Source organism: Puma concolor, chromosome A1 (assembly GCF_028749965.1).
Source record: "Puma concolor isolate L17-30 chromosome A1, mPumCon1.1.hap2, whole genome shotgun sequence".
NCBI classification, from domain to species: Eukaryota; Metazoa; Chordata; class Mammalia; order Carnivora; family Felidae; genus Puma; species Puma concolor.
The window spans coordinates 240,839,667-240,862,297 of record NC_141667.1 but is presented as its reverse complement, the minus strand read 5'-3'; the positions used below and the strand labels follow the sequence as shown (position 1 = coordinate 240,862,297).

Genomic DNA, 22,631 nt, shown 5'->3' with positions numbered 1-22,631 from the left:
CTGTCTACAACAGACTCACTTCAGATATGAGGACACACACAGACTGAAAGTGAAGGGATGAAAAAGAAAAGATATTCTATGCAAATGGAAACCAAAGCTGCATAGCTATACTTGTATCAGACAAAAGAGACTTCAAAGTGTACAGGAATAAATTTAACCAAGGGGGTAAAAGACCTGTACACTTTAAGACATAAAACTTTAACACATCGATGAAAGAAATTAAAGGTATAAATGAATGTAAACATATTCCATGTTCATGGATTGAAAGAATTAACATTGTTAAAATATCCATACTGGGGTGCCTGGGCGGCTCAGTCGGTTAAGCATCTGACTTCACTCAGGTCATGATCTCACAGCTTATTGGTTCAAGCCCCACGTCGGGCTCTGTGCTGACAGCTCAAAGCCTAGAGCCTGCTTCAGATTCTATGTCTCCCTCTCTCTCTCTGCCCCTACCCCACTCTGTCTCTCTCAAAAATAAACACAAATAAATAAATACATACTACATATATAAATAAATAAATAAATGTCCATACTACCCAAATGCAATCCTATCAAAATCCTAATGGCATTTTTCACAGAACTATAACAAATAATTCAAAATAAGTCAAAAAAAAGCTCAAAGGATCTTGAGAAAGAAGAACAAAGCTGAAGGTATCATGCTCCCTGGTTTCAACCTATACTACAAAAGTAGAGTAATTGAAACGCTACGGTATTAGTGTAAAAACGGACAAACAGACCAGCAGAACAGAATAGAGTCCATAAATAAACCTACACATATCTGGTCAGTTAATTTTGACAAAAGAAACAAGAATATACAATTGGTAAAGGATAGCCTCTTCAACAGACAGTACTGGGAAAAACAGACAGTCATGCAAAAGAATGAAAATGGACCACTATCTTATACATGCACAAAAAATATCTCAAAAGTCAAAATGAATTAAAGACTTGAACTTAAGACCTCAAACTATAAAACTCCTAGAAGAAAACATAGGTGGTAAGCTCCCTGACACATGTCTTAGCAATAATTTTTTGATCTGGCACCAAAGGCAAGGGAAACAAAAACAAAAATAAACAAACGGAGGGGCGCCTGCGTGGCTCAGTCAGTTAAGTGTCTGACTTCAGCTCAGGTCATGATCCCACCCTTGGTGAGTTGAGCCCCTTAGGGAGCCCCACACCCAGCTCTGAGTCCGGCTCTGGGCTGACGCCTCGGAGCCTGGAGCCTGCTTCGGATTCTGTGTCTCCCTCTCTCTCTGCCCCTCCCCTGCTTGCACTCTGTCCTGCTCTCTCAAAAATAAATAAACAGGGGCACCTGGGTGGCGCAGTCGGTTGAGCGTCCGACTTCAGCCAGGTCATGATCTCGCGGTCCGTGAGTTCGAGCCCCACGTCAGGCTCTGGGCTGATGGCTCGGAGCCTGGAGCCTGTTTCCGATTCTGTGTCTCCCTCTCTCTCTGCCCCTCCCCCGTTCATGCTCTGTCTCTCTCTGTCCCAAAAATAAATAAACGTTGAAAAAAAAAATTAAAAAATAAATAAATAAATAAATAAATAAATAAATAAACATTTAAAAAAAAAAAGAAGAAGAAGACATTGAAAAGAGTAAGAGTGGGGGCGCCTGGGTGGCTCAGTTGGTTAAGCCTCTGACTTCAGCTCAAGTCATGATCTCTCGGTTGGTGAGTTTAAGCCCCCCATCAGGCTCTGTGCTGACAGCTCAGGGCCTGGAGCCTGCTTCTGATTCTGTGTTTCCCTCTCTCTCTGCCCCTCCCCTGCTCGCGCTCTGTCCTGCTCTCTCAAAAATAAACATTAAAAAAAAAAAAAAAAAAAGAAGAGATTGAAAAGAGTAAGGGGGGGCGCCTGGGTGGCTCAGTCAGTTAAATGTCTGACTTCAGCTCAGGTCATGATCTCACAGTTCATGGGTTCGAGCCCCACATCCAGCTCTGTGCTGACAGCTTAGAGCCTGGAGCCTGTTTCGGATTCTGTGTCTCCCTCTCTCTGCTCCTCCCCTGCTCATGCTCTGTCTCTCTCTCTCCTTCAAAAATAAAAACATTAAAAAAAATTTTTTTTAAATAAACAAAGGACCACATAAAACTAAAAAGCATCTGCATAGCAAAGGAAACCATCAAGAAAATGAAAAGGTGAATGCGAGAAGATCTTTGCAAATGTCATATCCAATAAGGGGTTAATATCCAAAACATATAAGGAACTACAACTCAATAACAAAAAACAACCCAGAGGATCTAAATATATTTTTTCCCAAAGAAAACATACAAATGGCCAACAGACATGTGAGAAGAAGTTCAATATCACAATCAGGGAAATGCAAATTAAAACCACAATGAGGTAACACCTCAAACCTGTCAGAATGGCTAAACTCAAAAACTCAGGAAACATCAAGTGTTGGCGAGGGTGTGAAGGGAACCTGTGTGCACTGCTAATGAGACTGTAAACTGGCACAGCCATTATGGAAAACTGTATCGAGACTACTCAAAACATTAAAAATAGAAATACCATACAATCCAGCAGTTTCATCTTTGGTTATTTACCAGAGAATACAAAAACACTAATTTGAAAGGATATATGCACCCCTACGTTCATTGAAGCACTACTTACAACAGCCAAGATATGAAAACAACCTAAGTGTTCACCTATGAATGAATGGATAGACATGGTGTATAAACACACACACACACACACACACACACACACACACACACACACACACACACAGACGATGGAATACTACTCAGCTTTAAAAAAGGAATATCTTATGGGGCGTCTGGGTGGCTCAGTCAGTTAAGCATCCAACTTTGTCTCAGGTCAGGATCTCATGGTTTGTGGGTTCGAGCCCCACATCAGGCTCTGTGCTGACAGCTCAGAGCCTGGAGCCTGCCTCAGATTCTGTGTCTCCCTCTCCCTCTGCCTCTCCCCCGCTCGCACTCTGTCTCCCTCTCAAAACTAAACATTTAAAAAAAAAAAAGGAATATCTTGTCATTTGTGACAACATGGATGGATCCTGAAGGTATCATAGTAAGTGAAAGAAGTCAGACAAAGACAATTACCGTATGATTGCAGTGTTATGTAGAATCTGAAAAACAAACTAAACTCAACTGATCCAAACTCATAGATACAGAGAACGGACTGGTGGTTACCAGAGGGGAAGGGGTTCCAATGGGAAAAATTGGGGAAGGGGTTCAATTGTATGGTGATGAATGATAACTAGATTTGTGGTGGTGATCACTCTGTAGTGTATACAAATATCAAATTATAATGTTGTACACCTGAATTCCATATAAGTTTATATACCAATTTTACTTCAATTAAAAAAAAAAAAACAGGAAAAAAAAAAAACCCAACATCTTAGCATCCTAGAAAGCCCTTCAGGCTTTTTTTCAGTTAAAAAAAAAAAAATGCAATCTCTGTTATAAAAGCTCAAACATCTGTCTACTAGGACCAGGCATGATAGATATACAGCTGGCGATGATACAATTTCCACCCAAAGGGGAAGCAGAACTTTTCCTGAAGCAGATGGGCCCCTGCGCTCAGTCCTAAAGAACTGTGCTCAGTGAAGAGGCACAGGAGGCACCAGGGACATGACGATGTTGGCCTTCTCCCCCAGATTGGTTCCTATTTGAACAAGCTCAGGGCCTAACATGTGGGTAAACACAATGCAGTATGTATATGGACACAGAATTCACATTTCAGTTATTTAGAAACACCGTATTACGTAGAGATAAGTTCCTCTGCAGGCTTCTAGGGCTAACATACAAAAGCTGGAGAGCACCAGTCAAATGTGTTCAGGACTCCCACTTTTACTCCATTTTTTAAAGCTGCCATTACCATATTTCCCTTCTGTATGTTCCCACAGCCCTAGATACAAGAGGCTTTTTTTTTTCTCTTTCTTAATTCTTCAAAAGCACAGTCCTGTTGGGTCAAGCCCACCATTCTGAAGGGACCCGCCCCGGATGCTTGCAGGAAAAAGCCGTGAGGACAAGTGGCCTTTAGGGAAAAAGAAAAAAAAATGAATGGAAAAGAATTAAATAAATGGAAAGTCTAGCAGCGACTTTCAACGAGTCTGGTACTTACTAGGAAAAGATGGAAAAACAATGGTCCAACATGTCCCTGAAATTGAAATACGGATACTTTTGTCTGTCGAAATCCAAGAATGAAACTCAACCAGGTTTTAGGAATTCACTTACATTCCCAGCCCCATTTGGTAAATAAATGGATGTTCCTCGGAATCCCCCAGGGGGCTGGGAAAGAGAGGAAAAGAGGAGGGGGCGAGGAAGGGGGAGGAAGGGAGAGGAGCGGTGAGGAGGGGAGAGAGGGAGGGAACAGAGAGGAATGAAGGGGAGGGGAGCAGCACTACTCTAGAAGCAGAGATGGGTGTGTTTTGAGGTGCTGATGGTGTAGGGACAGACAGGAAGGGCTTCCTACCCTGTGCTAATTCCTGTGGTCATTAAAGTTTGCCAACTCTATTTAATTCCTTGTCAAACTCCCTCAAGGAAAGCAGAAATAACCGGACTCGCCAATCCCTGCTCCTTCTTGAGAGACTGTGCTCCCTCACCCAAGAACCAGAGCCAGGTCGGAGCACCATCAATTCCAAGCTTCACTTAACATTTATTAGGCGCCAGCAGAACCCCACTCCAAAGCATGCTGTGAGACACAAAACTCTTGCCCTTGACCCTGGACAACTGAAACACAAAGCAAGCATGGTCACTGTTATCCAGTACAGGGGACACTTTGAAAATATATTTTTATATTCCCTCACGGGGCAGCCACACATTCGCGTGCCTGTAAAGGCCAAAGGCTCAGTGAATTCCACAGCTGTGAGCAAAAGGAAGCTGGCAAAAAGCATCCTGATTCCTTCTTCCAATTGGTTCTAAAGGGAAAAACCCTGACACTGGAATTGTCGCTGAGGGGAGGGTCAGGTATGCCAACACCTCGGCGGCAAAAACAGACACAAAGTCACCCCTAAAAAGGTGCTTCTAGTTATAAACAGCAAGTATTCCCATGCCTACAGATTGCTATGATACCCTATCAAAGCAAAGGTACACATAAATGCTTTTTTTTTTTTTTTTTAATGAAAATAGCAGGAGTTTTAAAAGAGCGGCTGGGGGCACAAACAAAAATTTGCATAGAATTTAGGCTGTTAAACTGACACACCCTAGAAAAGTCTTTGGCCTCCAGGCGCTTTCCCCACGAATCAGCCATCAGGAATGAATTGCCCCGTGTATTCGCCAAACACCTGCTGCCGCCCAGAGACACCCCTGGGGACAAAAACATGCACATTCCTACGCCCTGCAGGCAGCCCTGTCCACAGGTGTGCTAATGAACCTCTTTGCTGGGACAGTCCCGTGTCAGTCACTTAACTGCGACCAGGGGCAAACTGCTTAATGTCCATTTTCTCATCCGTAAAATGGGAACAGTTAAGAATACAGTCCGGCAGAATCTTTCCCAGACTTCCATTTCGTCCATATCTAACGCCCAGCACGTCTATTTGTATTAGCTGGGAGGCCTGGCATCATCCAACTAATCCCACAAACCGCATTTCCACCGCAGCCTGCGCCGTCAGCTTCCCGAACCGTGCTTGCACATCAGCCCGAAGTGAAACAAAATAGCACTCTACAGGGCGCCTCGACCTGCAAAGCCACGCCGCTACCGGGCGACTCTCCCCGCCCGGCCGCTTGCGTGGAGGGCTGCAAGGACGCACTGAGCCCTCGAGGGCTGGAGGCCGGCGTTCCACCACGCCGCTTCCAGCTCTGGAAGGTGACGGCGACCTGCGCGCCCAAGGCGCGGCGACGACGCGCGGGCCCCATGCTCGGGCGCACCGCGGGGTCCGGGTCTCCCCCAGCGCCGTGGCAAGTGGGCGGCGGGTCGGGGCCGTTTACCTGCCAACGATCACCACCACGTCTGCCGCTGGGGACGCCATGGCCCGACGCCCGGGTGGCCCGGGAGCCGCACCGCAAGTGCGAAGAGCAGTGGGCTACGGGGCTCCCGGACGCCGCGCGCGGCGCCAGATCCCCGCGCCGGGCGGGGCGTGACCCGCGCCCATTGGCTGGGCGCTCCAGTCGGGGGCGGGCGTGCGGGTCCCGATAGGCTGCGGGAGGGCCGGGAGGCGGGCCCGCCGCCTCGGCCCCCATTGGGTGCGCGTGGCAGGCGGAACCTCCACCCGGACACCCAGGCCCCGACCCGGTGCTAAGGGGCGCGGGCGGGGCAGGTCCGCAGGAGGACCGGCCGGAGGGCAACGCCGGAGGGAAAGCGCGAAGACCCGACCCTGCGGACTGCAGTAATTCATTTTCTCATACTTTAGTTTCCAAATGCGCACCCCAAAATCAGTGTACGTAGAAGGGGACACTTCCGTGCCGGCGCAAGGCTTGACCGCTAAAGGACCCCAAAGAAAGTGCTAGAATTTCTTGTCTGAAAATATCAGCACCTCTTCAATACATACCAGCTCAGGCGTTTATAATGAGAGTGCTTATTGCTGAGTTTACACTCATGATTCGTTTCTAGAAAGATCCTCGCTGCCTTTCTCCACAGATAGGAATTGAGACCCAGGAGCCTCGGGAAAGCGGAAAAGGAAAGCTCCAAATGTATTAATAATCTGTGAACCTGGAAGCCGTGTTTAATTCCACTGCACTGTGCTAAGGGGACTGTCAGGAGTGGGGGCCGGGTTGAACTGTATTTCCTCCTTCAAGAGGCAGAGTCTGTGTATGACAGGAAGGAAATGTCACAGTGCCTGACACCCGGCTCTTTTCCGATCCCAGGGACGAGCAGACCAAGAGGATGGATCATCATACGTGGCCAGACAGTTCGCGCCCACACAGCGCAAGCTGAAGGGGAATACCAGCCATCCAGTTCAGGATGATTGGAAAGCGGAAAACGTGTGCAACGCGGAGGACAAACGGAGCTCCTCCTTCGTTTTCCCCACTCAGAGCGCGGAAGGAGGAATGTCACAGGGCGAAGTAGGCTTTAAAGAATAATTTCACAAACCGTCAATAAACATTTGAAACAGGTGCGCAACTCAAGAGACGGTAAATGAAAAGTTAACCCAAGGAAGATAACTCGCCTTTTACGGATCAATTGTCTAAAATTACAAAGATTGATAAAATATCCATGTTGGCAGTGACGTGTTTCCGACATACAACTCTTTAATACACAACTGAAGGCAGGCTGATACGGACACAGCCTTTCTGGACAGAAATGCTGCCGGGACAGCAGCCAGCCATGAGCCCTGAGCATTGCTGCACTTCCTTACTGGCCAGAATGGACTGTAAGACGTCTCCATCTCCTGATGCTAAGTGCTTTCTGCAGCTGCGCACACAGGCAGCTAGTAGGCCAAGGCTCCCGCGGAGTGAGTACCCCGTCGCTGCTCATCTCTGGGCTGGAAGGGGACTGGCTTGTGTGCTGCTTACCACAGTGTTGGCCCCGTGCTGAAAAAGTGCTGGTCCCTCGGCCCTTTGCAGATGCTGGGGTCATCTGGCCGGCCCTGTAACCCTGCTGGAAATGGGGCTCCAAGAACTGGTGCTACCATGCTGACACTCTGGCTACTGCTTTTGCTGTGGGTAGTAAGGTCTTGTAGCTCTCATCCGTGAGTCTTGTGTCTCGGGCAGCTTCCACAAAAGTGCGGCAAGCTGACTTGTTAGTTTGCAATAGGGCGACAATCTCAGACCCCTCCCAGTTCTAGACGCGCCAAAATTTAAAAGGTATGTACTTTGGCTTAGCAAGTTCCAGTCTAGATGTATGTTACACAGAAATACAAGTGAAGGGGGCCTGGGTGGCTCGGTTGGTTAAGGGTACGACTCTCGGTTTCGGTCGTAGTCTCACAGTTCGTGGTTTTGAGCCCTGAGTCAGCCTCTGTGCTGACGGCGTGGAACCTGGAGCCTGCTTTGGATTCTTTGTCTCTCTCTCTGCCTCTCTCTCTCAAAAATAAATAAACATGAAAAAAAAATCTTTTTAATAAAAAAAAATACCAGTAGACACAAAGACAAAATTATTTATTTCAGCACAGAAATAGAATTTAAAAATATGGAAATATTATAATCTTAAAATAATGTTAAAATAGATATTAAAAACATGATGACTGGGGCGCCTGGGTGGCGCAGTCGGTTAAGCGTCCGACTTCAGCCAGGTCACGATCTCGCGGTCCGTGAGTTCGAGCCCGCGTCAGGCTCTGGGCTGATGGCTCAGAGCCTGGAGCCTGTTTCCGATTCTGTGTCTCCCTCTCTCTGCCCCTCCCCCGTTCATGCTCTGTCTCTCTCTGTCCCAAAAATAAATAAACGTTGAAAAAAAAAAATAAATAAAAATAAAAAAATAAAAACATGATGACTATCAAAGAGACAGTTTTAAAGATTATGGTACAGAGGGCTTCTACTTCTGGGTGAGACGGAGTAACAGAAACCAGACTTAAGCTCCTGCCTTAAATAAACAGAAGGAAACCCACACACACACCACTGCTGCCAAAATCCAGGGAGAATGTTCTAAGACATTAGACATGAGGGAGTCTTGGTTTGTGATCCCAGAGTCCATAAATGTACACAGTCTGCTGACTTTCAATAAAGGTACAAAGGCAATTCGATGGCAAAGGATAGTCTTTTCGACACATGGAGCTGGAACAAGTGGATAAGGTAGTGATAATAATAGCCCCTCGCCATATACACAACAACTAACTCCAAATACATCACAACCCTACATGCAAAACCTAAAACTACAAAACATCTAAAAGGAAACATAGGAGAGAACGTTGTGACCTTGAGTTAGACAGAGATTTCTTGGATATGCCACAAAAAGTGTTAACAGGCAAAAGAAAAAGTTGATAAGTTAGACTTCATCAAAATTAAGAGTTTCTGCTTTTTCCAAACAGTATCAAGAGAATGAAAAGACAAGCCACAAACTGGGGGGAAATATTTTCAAATTAGGCATGTGTTACAGGCCTCACGTAAAAAATATATAAAGAGTTCTCCAACTCAATAATCATTTTTTTTAAGTTTAAAAAGAGACAAAACTCAAACCAATTCAAAAACCATAAGGCAAAAGACTTATGAATAGACATCTCTCCAAAGTAGATATACAAATGGCCAAAAAGTACGTGAAAAGATGCTTGATATCAATAATCACAAAACCACAATGAGATACCACACCACACCCAATCAGGATGACTATTGAAAGAGAGAAAGAAAGAAAGAAAGAAAGAAAGAAAGAAAGAAAGAAAGAAAGAAAGAGAGAGAGAGAGAGAGAGAGGGAGGGAGGGAGGGAGGGAGGGAGGGAGGGAGGGAGGGAGGGAGGGAGGTGCCTGGGTGGCTCAGTAGGTTAAGTCCAACTTCAGCTCAGGTCTCGATCTCATGGTGCATGAGTTCAAGCTCTGCATCAGGCTCTCTGCTATCAGCACAGAGCCTGCTTCAGATCCTCTGTCCCCCCCCCCCCTTATGCCCCTTCCCCACTCCTCTCTCTCCCTCTCTCTCTCTCTCTCTCTCTCTCTCTCAAACTTAAAAAAAAATAACAAGTGTTGGTGGGGATGTGGAGAAATTAGAATCCATATGCATTGCTGGTGGGAATGTAAACTGGTGCAACCACTGAAGAAAACAGTATGGCACTTCCTCAAAAATTAAAAAACAATTTCATATGATCCAGAAATCCTACTTCTAGGTATATACATAGAAGAATTGAAAGTAGGTATTAAACAGATATTTGTATGGCTATGGCTCACAGCATCATTATTCACAATAGCCAAAATGTGGAAGCAATCTAAGTGCCCATCAATAGATGAATAGGTGAGCAAAATATAGCATATACGTGCAATGGAATATTATTCAGCCTTAAAAAGGAAGGAAATTCTGAAGCACACTACAACATGGATGAACTTTGAAGATTTTATGCTAAGAGAACTAAGTCACAAAGAAGAAATATTTTATGATTCCACATATATGAGGTAACTAGAGTTGTCAAATTCATAGAGACAAAATAAAATTTTGGTTTCCGGGAGCTTCCTGGAGGGGGGAAGTGAGGAGCTGTTGTTTAATGGGGATGATTTCAGTTTGAGAAGATGATAAAGTTCTGGAGATGGATGGAGGTGATGGTTGTACAACAATGGGAATATAGTTGATGTTACAGAACTGGACACTTTAAAATGGTATGATACATTTTATGTTATGTATATTTTAGCACAACGTATTTTTTTAAGTTTTTAAACTTTTTTGTTGTTTGATGGAATAGTTTCAATTGTGCAAAATGAAGAGTTCTGGAGAGTGGATGCACAACAACATAAATGTACTTAACACTACTGAATATGCACTTTATTTTTTTTAATGTTTATTTTTGAGAGAGCACAAGGTGGGGGAGGGGCAGAAAGAGGGGGACAGAGGATCCAAAGCAGGCTCTCTGCTGACAGCAGCGAGCCTGATGTGAGGCTCAAACTCACAAACCGTGAGATTGTGACCTGAGCCAAAGTCACTCAACCAACCGAGCCATCCAGGTGTCCTTGAATGTACACTTTAAAAATGGTTAGGGGCGCCTGGGTGGCGCAGTCGGTTAAGCGTCCGACTTCAGCCAGGTCACGATCTCGCGGTCCGGGAGTTCGAGCCCCGCGTCAGGCTCTGGGCTGATGGCTCAGAGCCTGGAGCCTGTTTCCGATTCTGTGTCTCCCTCTCTCTCTGCCCCTCCCCCGTTCATGCTCTGTCTCTCTCTGTCCCCAAAATAAATAAACGTTGAAAAAAAAAAAATTAAAAAAAAAATGGTTAAAGTGAGGGGTGCCTGGGTGGCTCAGTCGGTTAAGCGTCCTACTTTAGCTCAGGTCATGATCTCTCAGTCTGTGAGTTCGAGCCCTGCGTCGGGCTCTGTGCTGACAGCTCGGAGCCTGGAGCCCGTTTCAGATTCTGTGTCTCCCTCTCTCTGACCCTCCCCCGTTCATGCTCTGTCTCTCTCTGTCTCAAAAATAAATAAATGTTAAAAAGAAATTTTTTTTTTTAATTTTTTTTAACGGTTAAAGTGAGGGACTCCTGGATGGCTCAGTCGGTTAAGCATCTGACCTCGGCTCAGGTCATGATCTCACAACTCCTGGGTTCGAGACCCAAGCCCGTCTCTGTGCTGACAGCTCAGAGCCTGAAGCTGCTTTAGATTCTGTGTCTTCCTCTCTCTCTGTCCCTTCTTTATTTGCACTTCTCTCTCTCTCTCAAAAATAAACATGTTTAAAAAATAGTTAAAGAGGGGCGCCTGGGTGGTGCAGTCGGTTAAGTGTCCGACTTCAGCTCAGGTCATGATCTCGCAGTCCGTGAGTTCGAGCCCCGCATCAGGCTCTGGGCTGATGGCTCAGAGCCTGGAGCCTGTTTCTGATTCTGTGTCTTCCTCTCTCTCTGCCCCTCCCCCGTTCATGCTCTGTCTCTCTCTGTCCCAAAAATAAATAAACGTTGAAAAAAAAAATAAAAAAAAAATAGTTAAAGTGATAAGTTTTATGTTGTGTATACTTTATCACAGCTTTTTTAAATGGCCTAAAGATTTAAAAAGACATTTCATGAAAGAAGATGTATGGCTGGCAAATAAGCACATGACAAGATGCAAATATCACTAGTCATTAGGGAAGTGCTCATAAAACTGTAGTGAGGAACCAACACATACTTAATAGAATGGCTAAAATTAAAATAGATAAGGAAACTGACAATTCCAGGTGCTGGTGAAGATATGGAACAACTGAGACTCTCATATATTTGCCAGTGGGAATGCAAAACGGTACAACCCATTTAGAAAAAGTTTGACAGTGTCCTATAAACTTAAATATATGCGTAGCATACATAAATTCTTATGTAGAATTTCTGCCAGTTTCCACAAAGTGCCAGAATTCCTATTCTGAGATATTTACCCAAATGAAATGAATACTCAGTTCACATGAAAACCTATAGGCAAACATGTGTGTCTGCTTTGTTCAAATCCACAAACTGTAAATAACTGCAAATAACCCAACTGTAGATAACCTTTCAACTGGCAAATAGAAAAATGATCTGTGATACATCCATACAATGGACAATGAAAGGAACAAACTCAGCAATAAAAAGGAATGACTATTAATATCCACAATGTAGATAAATCCAAATAAAGTATGCTAAACGACAGAAGCCAGACTCAAAAGACTGTATGCTGTGTACTTCTATTTATTTGAAATTCTGGAAATGGCAAACCGATTGGGATAGAGAATAGATCCGTGATTGCCAGGGGGTGGGGGATGGTGAGGGGTGGAATGAAAAGGAACATGAAGAGGGAATTGAGGGATAGGGGAGATAGAACTGTTCTGAATCCAGAGCATACTCTATTCATTTGACAAAACTCTCAGAATTGTATGTGAATTTTAAAGTAAATAAAAATTAAAAATTAAATTATGAGATACAACTGTTCAGTTCTTAATATACCATTAAATGTCAATATTAGAAGAGAAGAATTCAAATCTGTGATTAAAACTTCCACCCTAAGAAACTAGAAAAAGAAAAGCAAATTAATCTCAAATTTATGAGAAGAAAAATCCCAGGGGCAGCTGGGGGACTCAGTTGGTTAAGCCTCCGACTTCACCTCAGGTCATGATTCCACGGTTTGTGAGTTCAAGCCCCGTGTTAGGCTCTGTGCTGACAGCTCAAAGCCTGGAGCCTGCTTTGGATTCTGTGTCTCCCTCTCTCTCTGCCCTTCCCTGCTCATTCTCTGTCTCTTTCTGTCTCAAAAATCAATAAACATTAAAAAAATTTTTTAAGTGTTTAAAATTTTGATTTTTTTTTTTTTAAAGACAAGCAAACTGGCTGTCAAGATCTAAGAAGTCTAAGAAATAAAAAGTGAACATTTGGTGGGAATGCAAGCTGGTGCAGCCACTCTGGAAAACAGGATGGAGGTTCCTCAAAAAACTAAAAATAGAACTACCTTACGACCAGCAATTGCACTACTAGGCATTTATCCACGGGATACAGGTGTGCTGTTTCAAAGGGACACAGGAACCCCCATGTTTATAGCAGCACTATCAACAGTAGCCATAGTATGGAGAGAGCCCAAATGTCCGTCGACGGATGAATGGATAAAGAAGATGTGATATCAGATATATATGCCATGGAGTATTACTCGGCAATCAAAAAGAATGAGATCTTGCCATCTGCAACTACGTGGATGGAACTAGAGGGTATTATGCTAAGTGAAATTAGTCAGAGAAAGACAAATACCATATGACTTCACTCATATGAAGACTTTAAGAGACAAAACAGATGAACATAAGGGAAGGGAAACAAAAGTAATATAAAAACAGGGAGGGGGACAAAGCATAAGAGACTCATAAATATGGAGAACAAACTGAGGGTTACTGGAGGGGGTGTGGGAGGGGGGATGGGCTAAATGGGTAAGGGGCACTATGGAATCTACTCCTGAAATCATTGTTGCACTATATGCTAACTAATTTGGATGTAAATTAAAAAATAAATTAAAAAAATAAAAGACAAAAAAAGAAAAAAGAAACCGAGGGCAAAAAGGTACCTAAAAGTAGAGCCTGATCAAACTTGAAATATGTATATTTTTATATATTTGAAATATATATATTCATTCTAATTTTCTTGTAATCCTTTTTTGATCCATGGAGTACTTAGAAGTATGTCAATTAATTTCCAATATTTGAGGATTTTCTAGATCCCTTATTGTTATGGACTTCTAATTTAATTCCATCGTGTTAAGAGAACACTCTATATGGCTTCTATATGGCTTCAAACCTTATAAATTTATTATGGCTTGTTATATGCCAAGAATATTGTCTATATTAGTAAACATGCCACGTGCACTTGTAAAGAATGTTTATTCTTCAGTTTTAGGGTGTAATGTATAAATATCAACATCAAGATAGTTGGTGATGTTTTTAGATTTTCTATGACTTTATTGATCTTTGGACTAATATCAATTAAAGAGAGGTTTTTAAGTGTCAAAAAAAAAAAGTAAATATTTGGATCATCTTTTCTGTATTCTAAAACAACCCAAAAACTCCTATCAATGGTGGAAAACTAGGATACTTCCAGAAGATAGCCTCAGATCCTAAGGATTGACTTTGAGATAGAGACAGGTACAAACCTCCTTGATCACAGAATGCTTGAAGGAAAAAGAAGTGCCTGCTGCAGCCCCAGTCCTCCAGTCTAAAGGAAGCAGAGACAGAAAAGGCCAGGTCAAAGTGTCAAGACCTTGTACACATGATGCAGGCCTTGAACTGGGGTCTAGGCTGCCTCCCCACTTCAGGACAGTCAGGGCCGGGTCCTGGCAGCTGAAAGTCATTAAACTCACACAAATCAGCACACCTGGAAATGAAGCCAAGACGAGAATCCAAGCCCAAGATGAGAATCCAAAGAAATGAGTTAACAGCCATCTACTGTACCCTCCAAGAAGTTGTGGGGAAGGATAGGAGCCTCGGCCTAGGGACTAGACATATTTCACTGCACAAAACAGGGGAGACCCCGGTGAGATGAACTGTTACTGAAGCCAATTGGCCTGGCTGCGTCCGATTAACTGATGGAGTCTTCAGCCTGTAAATATCTACTTCTGTGAATAATTTGCGTAGGTCAAAAGGGACATCAAGGAGGCTTGTGAAAGGGAGCCTGAGGTAGGAATGGGGGCATGAAGGACTCAGCCTGGTGACCCTTCTTTTACCATCTGTCTGGATCTTGGCAAGAAAGGACGCAGGCAGGCAGAAGCTGACGGGACTGTGTTTGTAAGGACTCCGTGGGGCAGAGGGCTACATGCAGGTGTCCTTTGGTGCCCACTGGCAAAGCTGGAGAACAAGAGGTCTCGGGGAAAGGAACATGCCTCCCAGTTGGTGTGGAAGATGCAAAACTCCATGAAGACTGGATAATCAAGCAGGCTTCTGGGGGATCATAAACACTTTGATATTGGGTGAATCTAACTCACAAACTTGTTATTGTTGTTGTTTGACCTGTAGATTTTTCTTTAATTGTGAATCTGAATGCTTCTGGAGACAGATCCGCGTCTCCGTTATCAATATTGTCAAGCTAGTGGTCACTGGCAGGAATGGCCAGCGAGGGGCTCTGAGACATCAGGAGGGGCCTCACGAGAGAACCCATGTGTATTAGGTAGGCAAGGGCAAGTGCCAGTGAAATTTGAGTCCTTCCTATCTACATAATCCCATTGTACCCACAGTTCCAGGAAGCTTGAATTACGAGAATTCACATTAGTGTTGTTCTCCTAGTGCATGGAGTAATTTCGCTTCATTGTCTCACTCGATCCTCACAATCTTTTAATTGTTGTTTTCTTCATCTGTATGATGAGAAAACAAGAGGCTCTAAGAGGCAAGTTCAGCAACTTTCATTTATTTAACCTCGTTCGTTAAATACTTACTGAGCACATACTACGTGCCAGTCACTATTGTGACTCAGTACTGTCCAGCAGAACTTTCTGTAGCGGTAGAAATGTTCAATATCTTCACTGTCCAATATGGTAGTCACTAGTCACACAAGGACACTTGGCTAATGTGGCTGAGGAAATCTATATTTTATTTAATTTTGGTTCATTCTAACTTACATTAAATAGCCACAGGTAGTTGGTGGTTACTGTATTAGGTCAGTTCTATGGTATTGGAGGCAATGGTGAACAAGACAGATAAGGACCCCCCAAATTATCCAAAATTTCTTCTTCTTTTACAAAGCCAGTGCCCACTTCCTTTTGAAGCTATGACTGCTTCCTCCCGTGAGGGATGACTGCTCTTTTCTCTGAGCAAACTGAGCTTACTGTGAGCATTACAGTAACTTTTAGTCATTCATTCACTCTGTTTTTTATTGTACAATCCACTGTGTTAAGTGATGCTTAATGTTTAGTCTTCTGCTAAATTGTAAGCTTCTTCAGGTTAAGGACTATGCCCCAGTTTTCCTTACTAAGCACTTAATAGGTATACTCTTTAATTATGCTCCTAAAAGCTCTCTTCTGCCTATTTCCAAAAGCGAGAGAAAAAACACACCATTCTCCCCATTTTCTTTCCTGTTCTTTTTTAGGGGTACCTGGGTGATCTCACAGTTCACGATAAAACTGCTCCACAAGAAATAGGGGTTTCGTGATCATTCACTGTTACCCAAAAAGACCATAGTTCTGAATGACAGCAAAAAGATTTAAACACACCACAAAGTGAATCAGGAACTTTTTTTCCTGTGCTGCCTTTTCCTCCTTAATATCACAATAGTTTTGATTAATTTTCTTTTGCAGAACCAAAGACTAAAGACTGTATATGTTGGGGACACTTTTGGGGAGACAGATGTTCCTCAAAATGGAAGAGTTCCTATTTATTTACATTAATCATATTTGTACCCACACTCCCAGGAGGTGTATATTATTTATACTATATATCTCATATAATATATTGATACTATTTTTTTAATGTTTATTTATTTTGAGAGAGAGGGCATGAGCAGGAGACGGGGAGAGAGAGGTAGAGAGAGAGAAATTTCAAGCAGGCTCCATGCTATCAGCACAGAGCCCAATGTGGGGTTTGATCTCACCAACCATGAGATCATGACCTGAGCCAAAAATCAAGAGTCAGATGCCTAACCGACTGAGTCACCCAGGTGTCCCATCTTGGTATTATTTTTTTTTTTAATATTTTTAACGTTTATTTATTTTTGAGACAGAGAGAGACAGAGCATGAATGGGGGGGGGGGGGCAGAGAGAGAGGGAGACACAGAATCGGAAGCAGGCTCCAGGCTCTGAGCCATCAGCCCAGAGCCCGATGCGGGGCTCGGACTCACGGACCACGAGATTGTGACCTGAGCTGAAGTCGGACACTTAACTGACTGAGCCACCCAGGTGCCCCCATCTTGATATTATTATTTTAACAAAGAGTCAGCATTTTGGAAGCTGGAACTTCAGTACCTAACATTGATAATTCATTTTCCTTTTCTTTACCTGTTAAACTGCACTGGTTCACTTTCACTAATAACAGAGATTTGATTTTATACAGGACCTAGAGCAAGTGATAATCAAAGTCATGCCTTTGCATGCATTTTCAACAAGCACTTCTTCCTCAAGATACTTATATTTCCCATCTGCTGAAAATAATCATACTGTATTGATTTTGAGATAAGATACTTTACTGCCATCTTCTGGAAAATTGTTTTTATCATTGTTATACGTACCAAATCTATGATATCCATAATGTAAATAACACTTCCTTAGATGTGTCTCCCTTGTGCAATGCACAACCTATACAACCATATGTGGCAGAGGTTGTGATGAGAATAATATTGTCTAAGGAAATTCATGTGCTTGAATATAATTGTGTCCTAATAGATTGTAGCTCCTTGTCAGAAACTAAGGATTTCATCACTGTTATAATTAAATGTGGCTTCTCTCCAAATGATTTCTGAACTCACTCAGAGAAGATGTCACTCATGGACTTTATCTTTGTCTAGCCTTAGGATTCTGGAGTGGTAGGAAGCAGAACAAGAGAATGGGCGGTGGAGATCCTTGATTTGAAAAGCATGCCAAGCACAAGAGCCTAAATCAACAAGCATGCAGCCTTAAGCAAACAGGACAATTAAGATCTCCACCCCAAGTGACCCTTGATTTTCTTTGTTGGGGCCTCAGGGTCAAAGTCGTTAGGGATAGAGCCACATTTACATGAAAAAGAAAGATTCTCTTGGCCTCTTGGCACAGTTCAGCAATTTTATATACAAGCCACCTCGGAAAGACAAAACCTCCCATCTTTCTAAGCCACTCTCACTTTCCGGTAGCATTAAACTCACCCAAACACAAACCAAAGGAATGGGAAGACTAACAATGTGTCAGTGAGGGGACCTCTAGTTCTTCCTAAGGAGAGTTTTGCAGAGCACGTGTCAATGAAACAAATTCGTTCCTCAGTGTTCTGCGTTGTGTATGTATTATATATTGTATATCTGTATAGATAGTTAGAAGAGTTTAGAAAACACTAGCAGGTCACTAATGTTCTTTGGACCATGCTTGGGGCTCACGAGCAAATAGAGTTTATTCAAAATTATTTTTAAATGGTGCAATCAGGTGATTTTAATATTCTCTCCACCCTCCCAATGCTGTCTAATAGAACTTCCTGTGATGCTGGAATGGTCTCCCTGTGTCCTCTCCAACACAGCAGTCACCAGCCGTGTCTGACTGTTGAGTACTCGGAGGGTGGTTAGTGAGACTAAGGAACTGCATTTTCGTTTTTATTTTTTAAATGTGTATTTATTTATTTTGAGAGAGTGAGAGAGCTTGTGTGCATGAGAGCAAGCACGACTGGGGGAGGGCCAGAGAGACGGAGAGAGAGAATCCCAAGCAGGCTCTGCACTGTCAGCACAGAGCCCAACGTGGGGCTGGATCTCATGGACTGTAAGATCATGACCTGAGCTGAAATCGAGTCGGATGCTTAACCGACTGAGCCACCCAGGCACCCCTGAATTTTCATTTTGATTTTATTTTAATTACTTTATTTTTTTCAGGTTTTTTTTCATTTTAGTTTAAATTTCATCTTAAATAGTCACCTGTGGCTAATTGTTGCCCTACTAGACAGTGCAGCTTATACATGATCTTCCTTCTGCCAGAAATGCCTTATTTCTGGCTTATCCGTTTGTGAAACCCCTATGAATGAATGAATGAATGAATGAACATGTTATAAGTAGATACTATATATAGCAGATGCAGATCAATAAAAATATATGATGCTGACAAGATAATGCACTTAGTTTCACTGTTTAATGTCATCAAATATCTGTGTAAAATATTCTAAAAGTTTGGTTACTTGAGTGTTCCGTGTGTGTGTGTGTGTGTGTGTGTGTGTGTGTGTGTGTGTGTGTGGTTCTGGATGATGAATGACTAGGAGTTTACTTTGGATTGCATGAGGGTTATCGGGTTTTTTTTCAAAACATATTCCAGCCTTCACTGATCCTACTTTTGAGTGGAAAAGCTAGATTCACATCTGTTATTATGAAACTGATTGGATTACTGATCCAAGCAAGTAGGAAAAATTGACATGTTATACTAGGAAATCAGGCTTTTCGTAAGCAAGTTCTGAAAGCAGAGAAAGGAAAGCCAAAGTGATGGAAATTTACTTTGCACATATCCTGCACAAATGGCCCTTTTAGAAGTCGGCTTTCGTGGGGCACGAAAGCCACGGCTGTAACAACAGCGCAGTGTCTGGGGCTCATGAAAGGGCAGGAGTGTGCTGGTTTCTAAAGAAACCCTTCCATTTGGCCCCCCTTCGCTCCAGGCACAGGCAAGACTACGTAGGCAGCAGAGTAGACTTCAGGTCACCTTTTACTAGTTTCCATCCGTAAAAGATCTTTCAGTGTTTCTGACAGTATTTTTCCACTTCTTCTCTTTCTCTGCCCCACTCCCCTGTTTAATCAGTAATCACCTGTAACACTGAATACAGATTTATTACCCTAAATCTAGGGCGCTCTACTGGTTCTTGAAAGTGAGAGGTCTGTATAAAGGGGAATTTTACTTTTGAACCCGAAGAAAGATATAGATTAATACTTAAGAAGTTCTTCTAAACAATAGTGAAAATTCCTTTCAAAGTGAACGTCGGTCCAACTAGCTGGCAATAACAAGCTGAAATAGAGTCATCCTTGTGACATGTGAAAAGAAGTCGGATAAGATAGGAGCCCAGAAGCAGTTAGTGCTAGGAGAGGCCAAGGCCGGCGCCTCCTTTTACAAGGGACAAGATGCAGTCCTAGAGAAGAAAGGGACTTGCCCAGAGTTACACAGCTGCTCCGTAGCAGTGCTGGAAGCAGAAGCCAGGGTCCCTAACGCAGGCAGGTAAGCTTTCTGTGGCCAACATGTCTCCACTGTTCCCACCCAAGAACCCCCATGGCAGAGAATGAAGACGCTTTCTTGGGTCAGAGAAGACACCTCCTCCAAACTTCACGTTTCATTGGAGTTTGGAGCGCTTTCTTGAGAAAGTATAATCATTTACATTGTTTTACAATATATCCATATTTGCGTTAATATAAAATAATATTTGAGGTTCTGGTTCAAGATGGCGATGTAGGAACATCCCGAATTTACCTCCTCTCACGGACATACTGGATCTACGGCTACGTGTGGAACCATTTCCTCCGAAAAAAACCTAAAAACCGATGGAGTGACCCCTTCACATCAGGCAAACGCAACAGAAACCACATCGAAGTGGATAGGAAGGCTCAGAGACTTCTGTGCCGTCAATCCCTCCCCTGTGTAGCTACCCACAATCGGGAGGGAACTCCCCTGAGGAGTGATGGGTTTTCACCCACACTGGGCACCCTGACTTTTAAAACCAGCACCTTAGAGATGAATCCCCAAAGCATCTAGCCTTGAAGACAAATGAGGCCTTTGCCCAGGAGATCCACAGGCCTGTGGGAACTGAGGAACAGCCCTTAAATGCCCACCCACAGACTTACCCGTCCCCAGGCCCAACACAAAAGCAGCCCTTTGAAAAGTGCCCAGACTCCATGTGAAAGAGACCTATTTCTTCATTGTAAAGCATTGGCCTGCGGAGCAGAGGCCTGCTGGATACTCTCCAGGGCCAGACGCTGGTGAGCACCACCTTGCACATTCTCCCTCTGCTTTGAGACAGCCGGGAGGCGCCTTTAATCTTCTTTTTCCTCCTTCTTCTTTTTCTTTTCCTTTCTTTCCCCTTTTCTAACTCACATGTGGAGACCTCGTTTTTACAGCCGCCACCCAGGGGACACCCGTCGATCTGCCTGGCTCAGGAGGCCAAGGGGGCCTTGCGTTCATTGGTCCCATGGGACTGTAACAATTACAGAGACACTTCATGGCAGACTACCGCTCACAGGGCACTGCACAGATAACAGAACCACACCAGTCTTTCTGAGAAAGAGGCCTATTTGCACATCCAGGAGCTCTGGCCCGCAGGGCAAGCTTTTGGGTTGGTGCACTTACAGGGGCCTACAGAGGGCCTCTCAGGGATCAGAGGCCAGTGGACACAATCTTTGCACTCTCCTTCGGCCTCTTTTCAGTTCACTGGCATTCCAGAAAGGAGCCTATACCTTTGATTAGTGCCCTGATTTTTATGGCTGCTGCCAGGGACATCTCTATATCACACAGGCTCCAAGTTTATGCTCTCAGGTTCCATGGGACTTCAGCCAATGGAGAAAGAGATTTTTTTTTTTCTTTTTTTTTTTTAATTTTTTTTTCAACGTTTTTTATTTATTTTTGGGACAGAGAGAGACAGAGCATGAACGGGGGAGGGGCAGAGAGAGAGGGAGACACAGAATCGGAAACAGGCTCCAGGCTCTGAGCCATCAGCCCAGAGCCTGATGCGGGGCTCGAACTCACGGACCGCGAGATCGTGACCTGGCTGAAGTCGGATGCTCAACCGACTGCGCCACCCAGGCGCCCCGAGAAAGAGCTTTTAAACAGCAAGAAACAGCAGACCCAGGAGCTCAGTCCTGTGAAAGTAGCCTGGGGCGCCTGGGTGGCTGTGTGGGTTAAGCATCTGACTTTGACTCAGGTCATGATCTCATGGTTCATGAGTTTGAGCCTCGCATTATTCTCTGGGCTGACAGCTCAGAGTCTGGAGCCTGCTTCGGATTCTGTGTCTCCCTTTCTCTGCCCCTCTCCTGCTCATGCTCCCCCCTGCCCCTCCCCCATTCTCTCTCTCTCTCTCTCTCTCTCTCTCTCAAAAATAAACATTAAAAAAAAAAAAAAAAGGAAAGTAGCCTTTTAGCTGAGGCACAGGCTTCTAGTTAAACACAAATTTAAGGGCTGTCTAACTTTTCTTGAGACCCTAGAAAGTGGGCACATTCTTCCTATTCTCCCTTTGCCGTAACCAGAGCACCAGCAACTCTTAGAGGGAAACTCTTATACCTGGCCGTTATCTGGTGCCCCAATATTTAAGGCTGCTGCCCCAGGGATACCCCTGGATTGCCTGGATCTGGTGACACGAAGGCTTTCCAATCCTGGGTCCCAAGGGACTATAACAATCAGAGACACTGTTCTTGGCAGGCTGGCCACAGGAAGCTGAATGAACAGCAGATTGAAACATACCCCCAGGCTTTCTGTGAAAAAGAAACTGCTTGCTAGTCATGGGGCCTGAAGTTAGGGGCAGGCTTCCTGTTTGGCACACATCTAGAGACTATGGCGTTGCTCCTGGGGGACACAGGCCAGGGGACATCATCTTTACATTCTCCCTCTGTCCCACTATAGCTCATTGGTATCTCCCAGAAGGAGCTTGTCCATTCATCCAGAGTCCCGATTATTGTGACTGCCACCCAGGAGACACCCCCCAGATCATCTGGCTCTGAAAGCCAGTCAGGTTTATGCTTGCAGTCCCACAGGACTGTATATATTTGCATTCTTTAAAAGCTGCTGCCTGAGTGTCTGGCTTCCAATCAGCCCGAATCCAGGTACCTATTGAGACCTCCCCACCTTGAGGACACTGACTGGTCTTGGCACACCCTCAAATACTGGGCTGTTAAGAATATAATGGGTTTCTTGGAAAATCATGAAGGTTTGAGAGACAACCAAGATCAAACAGAGCAGGGTTGAACAATAACTTGTAGCTCCTACACAAAGCCTACCTTTCAAGATGGAAAGAATGGCTGTTTCAACTACTTGATTGAAACCAACACAGAAGGTCAAGCAAAATGAAGACACAGGAATATGTTCCAAAGGAAGAAAAAGATAAAATG

At 44.0% G+C, this 22,631-nt stretch overlaps 2 protein-coding genes across 3 annotated transcripts in view; one reads left to right on the top strand and one right to left on the bottom strand.

Moving 5' to 3' along the window:
- The window catches only part of CRYL1 (crystallin lambda 1), a 130,864-nt gene extending 124,826 nt beyond the window's left edge, over nt 1-6,038 (bottom strand). Inside the window, exon 1 of the mRNA XM_025924970.2 lies at nt 5,883-6,038. Within this exon, the coding sequence (XP_025780755.1) occupies nt 5,883-5,923 (41 nt within the window). The 5' untranslated portion in view covers nt 5,924-6,038. The remainder of the gene's footprint in view (nt 1-5,882) is intronic.
- Nucleotides 6,039-6,148: 110 nt separating this feature from the next.
- IFT88 (intraflagellar transport 88) overlaps nt 6,149-22,631 on the top strand; it is a 159,700-nt gene continuing 143,217 nt past the window's right edge. Inside the window, exon 1 of one of the 2 annotated variants that reach the window (XM_086715283.1) lies at nt 6,149-7,697. The gene's annotated coding sequence lies outside the window, so the exon portion shown is untranslated. The remainder of the gene's footprint in view (nt 7,698-22,631) is intronic. The other variant, XM_086715307.1, reaches the window with a different exon arrangement.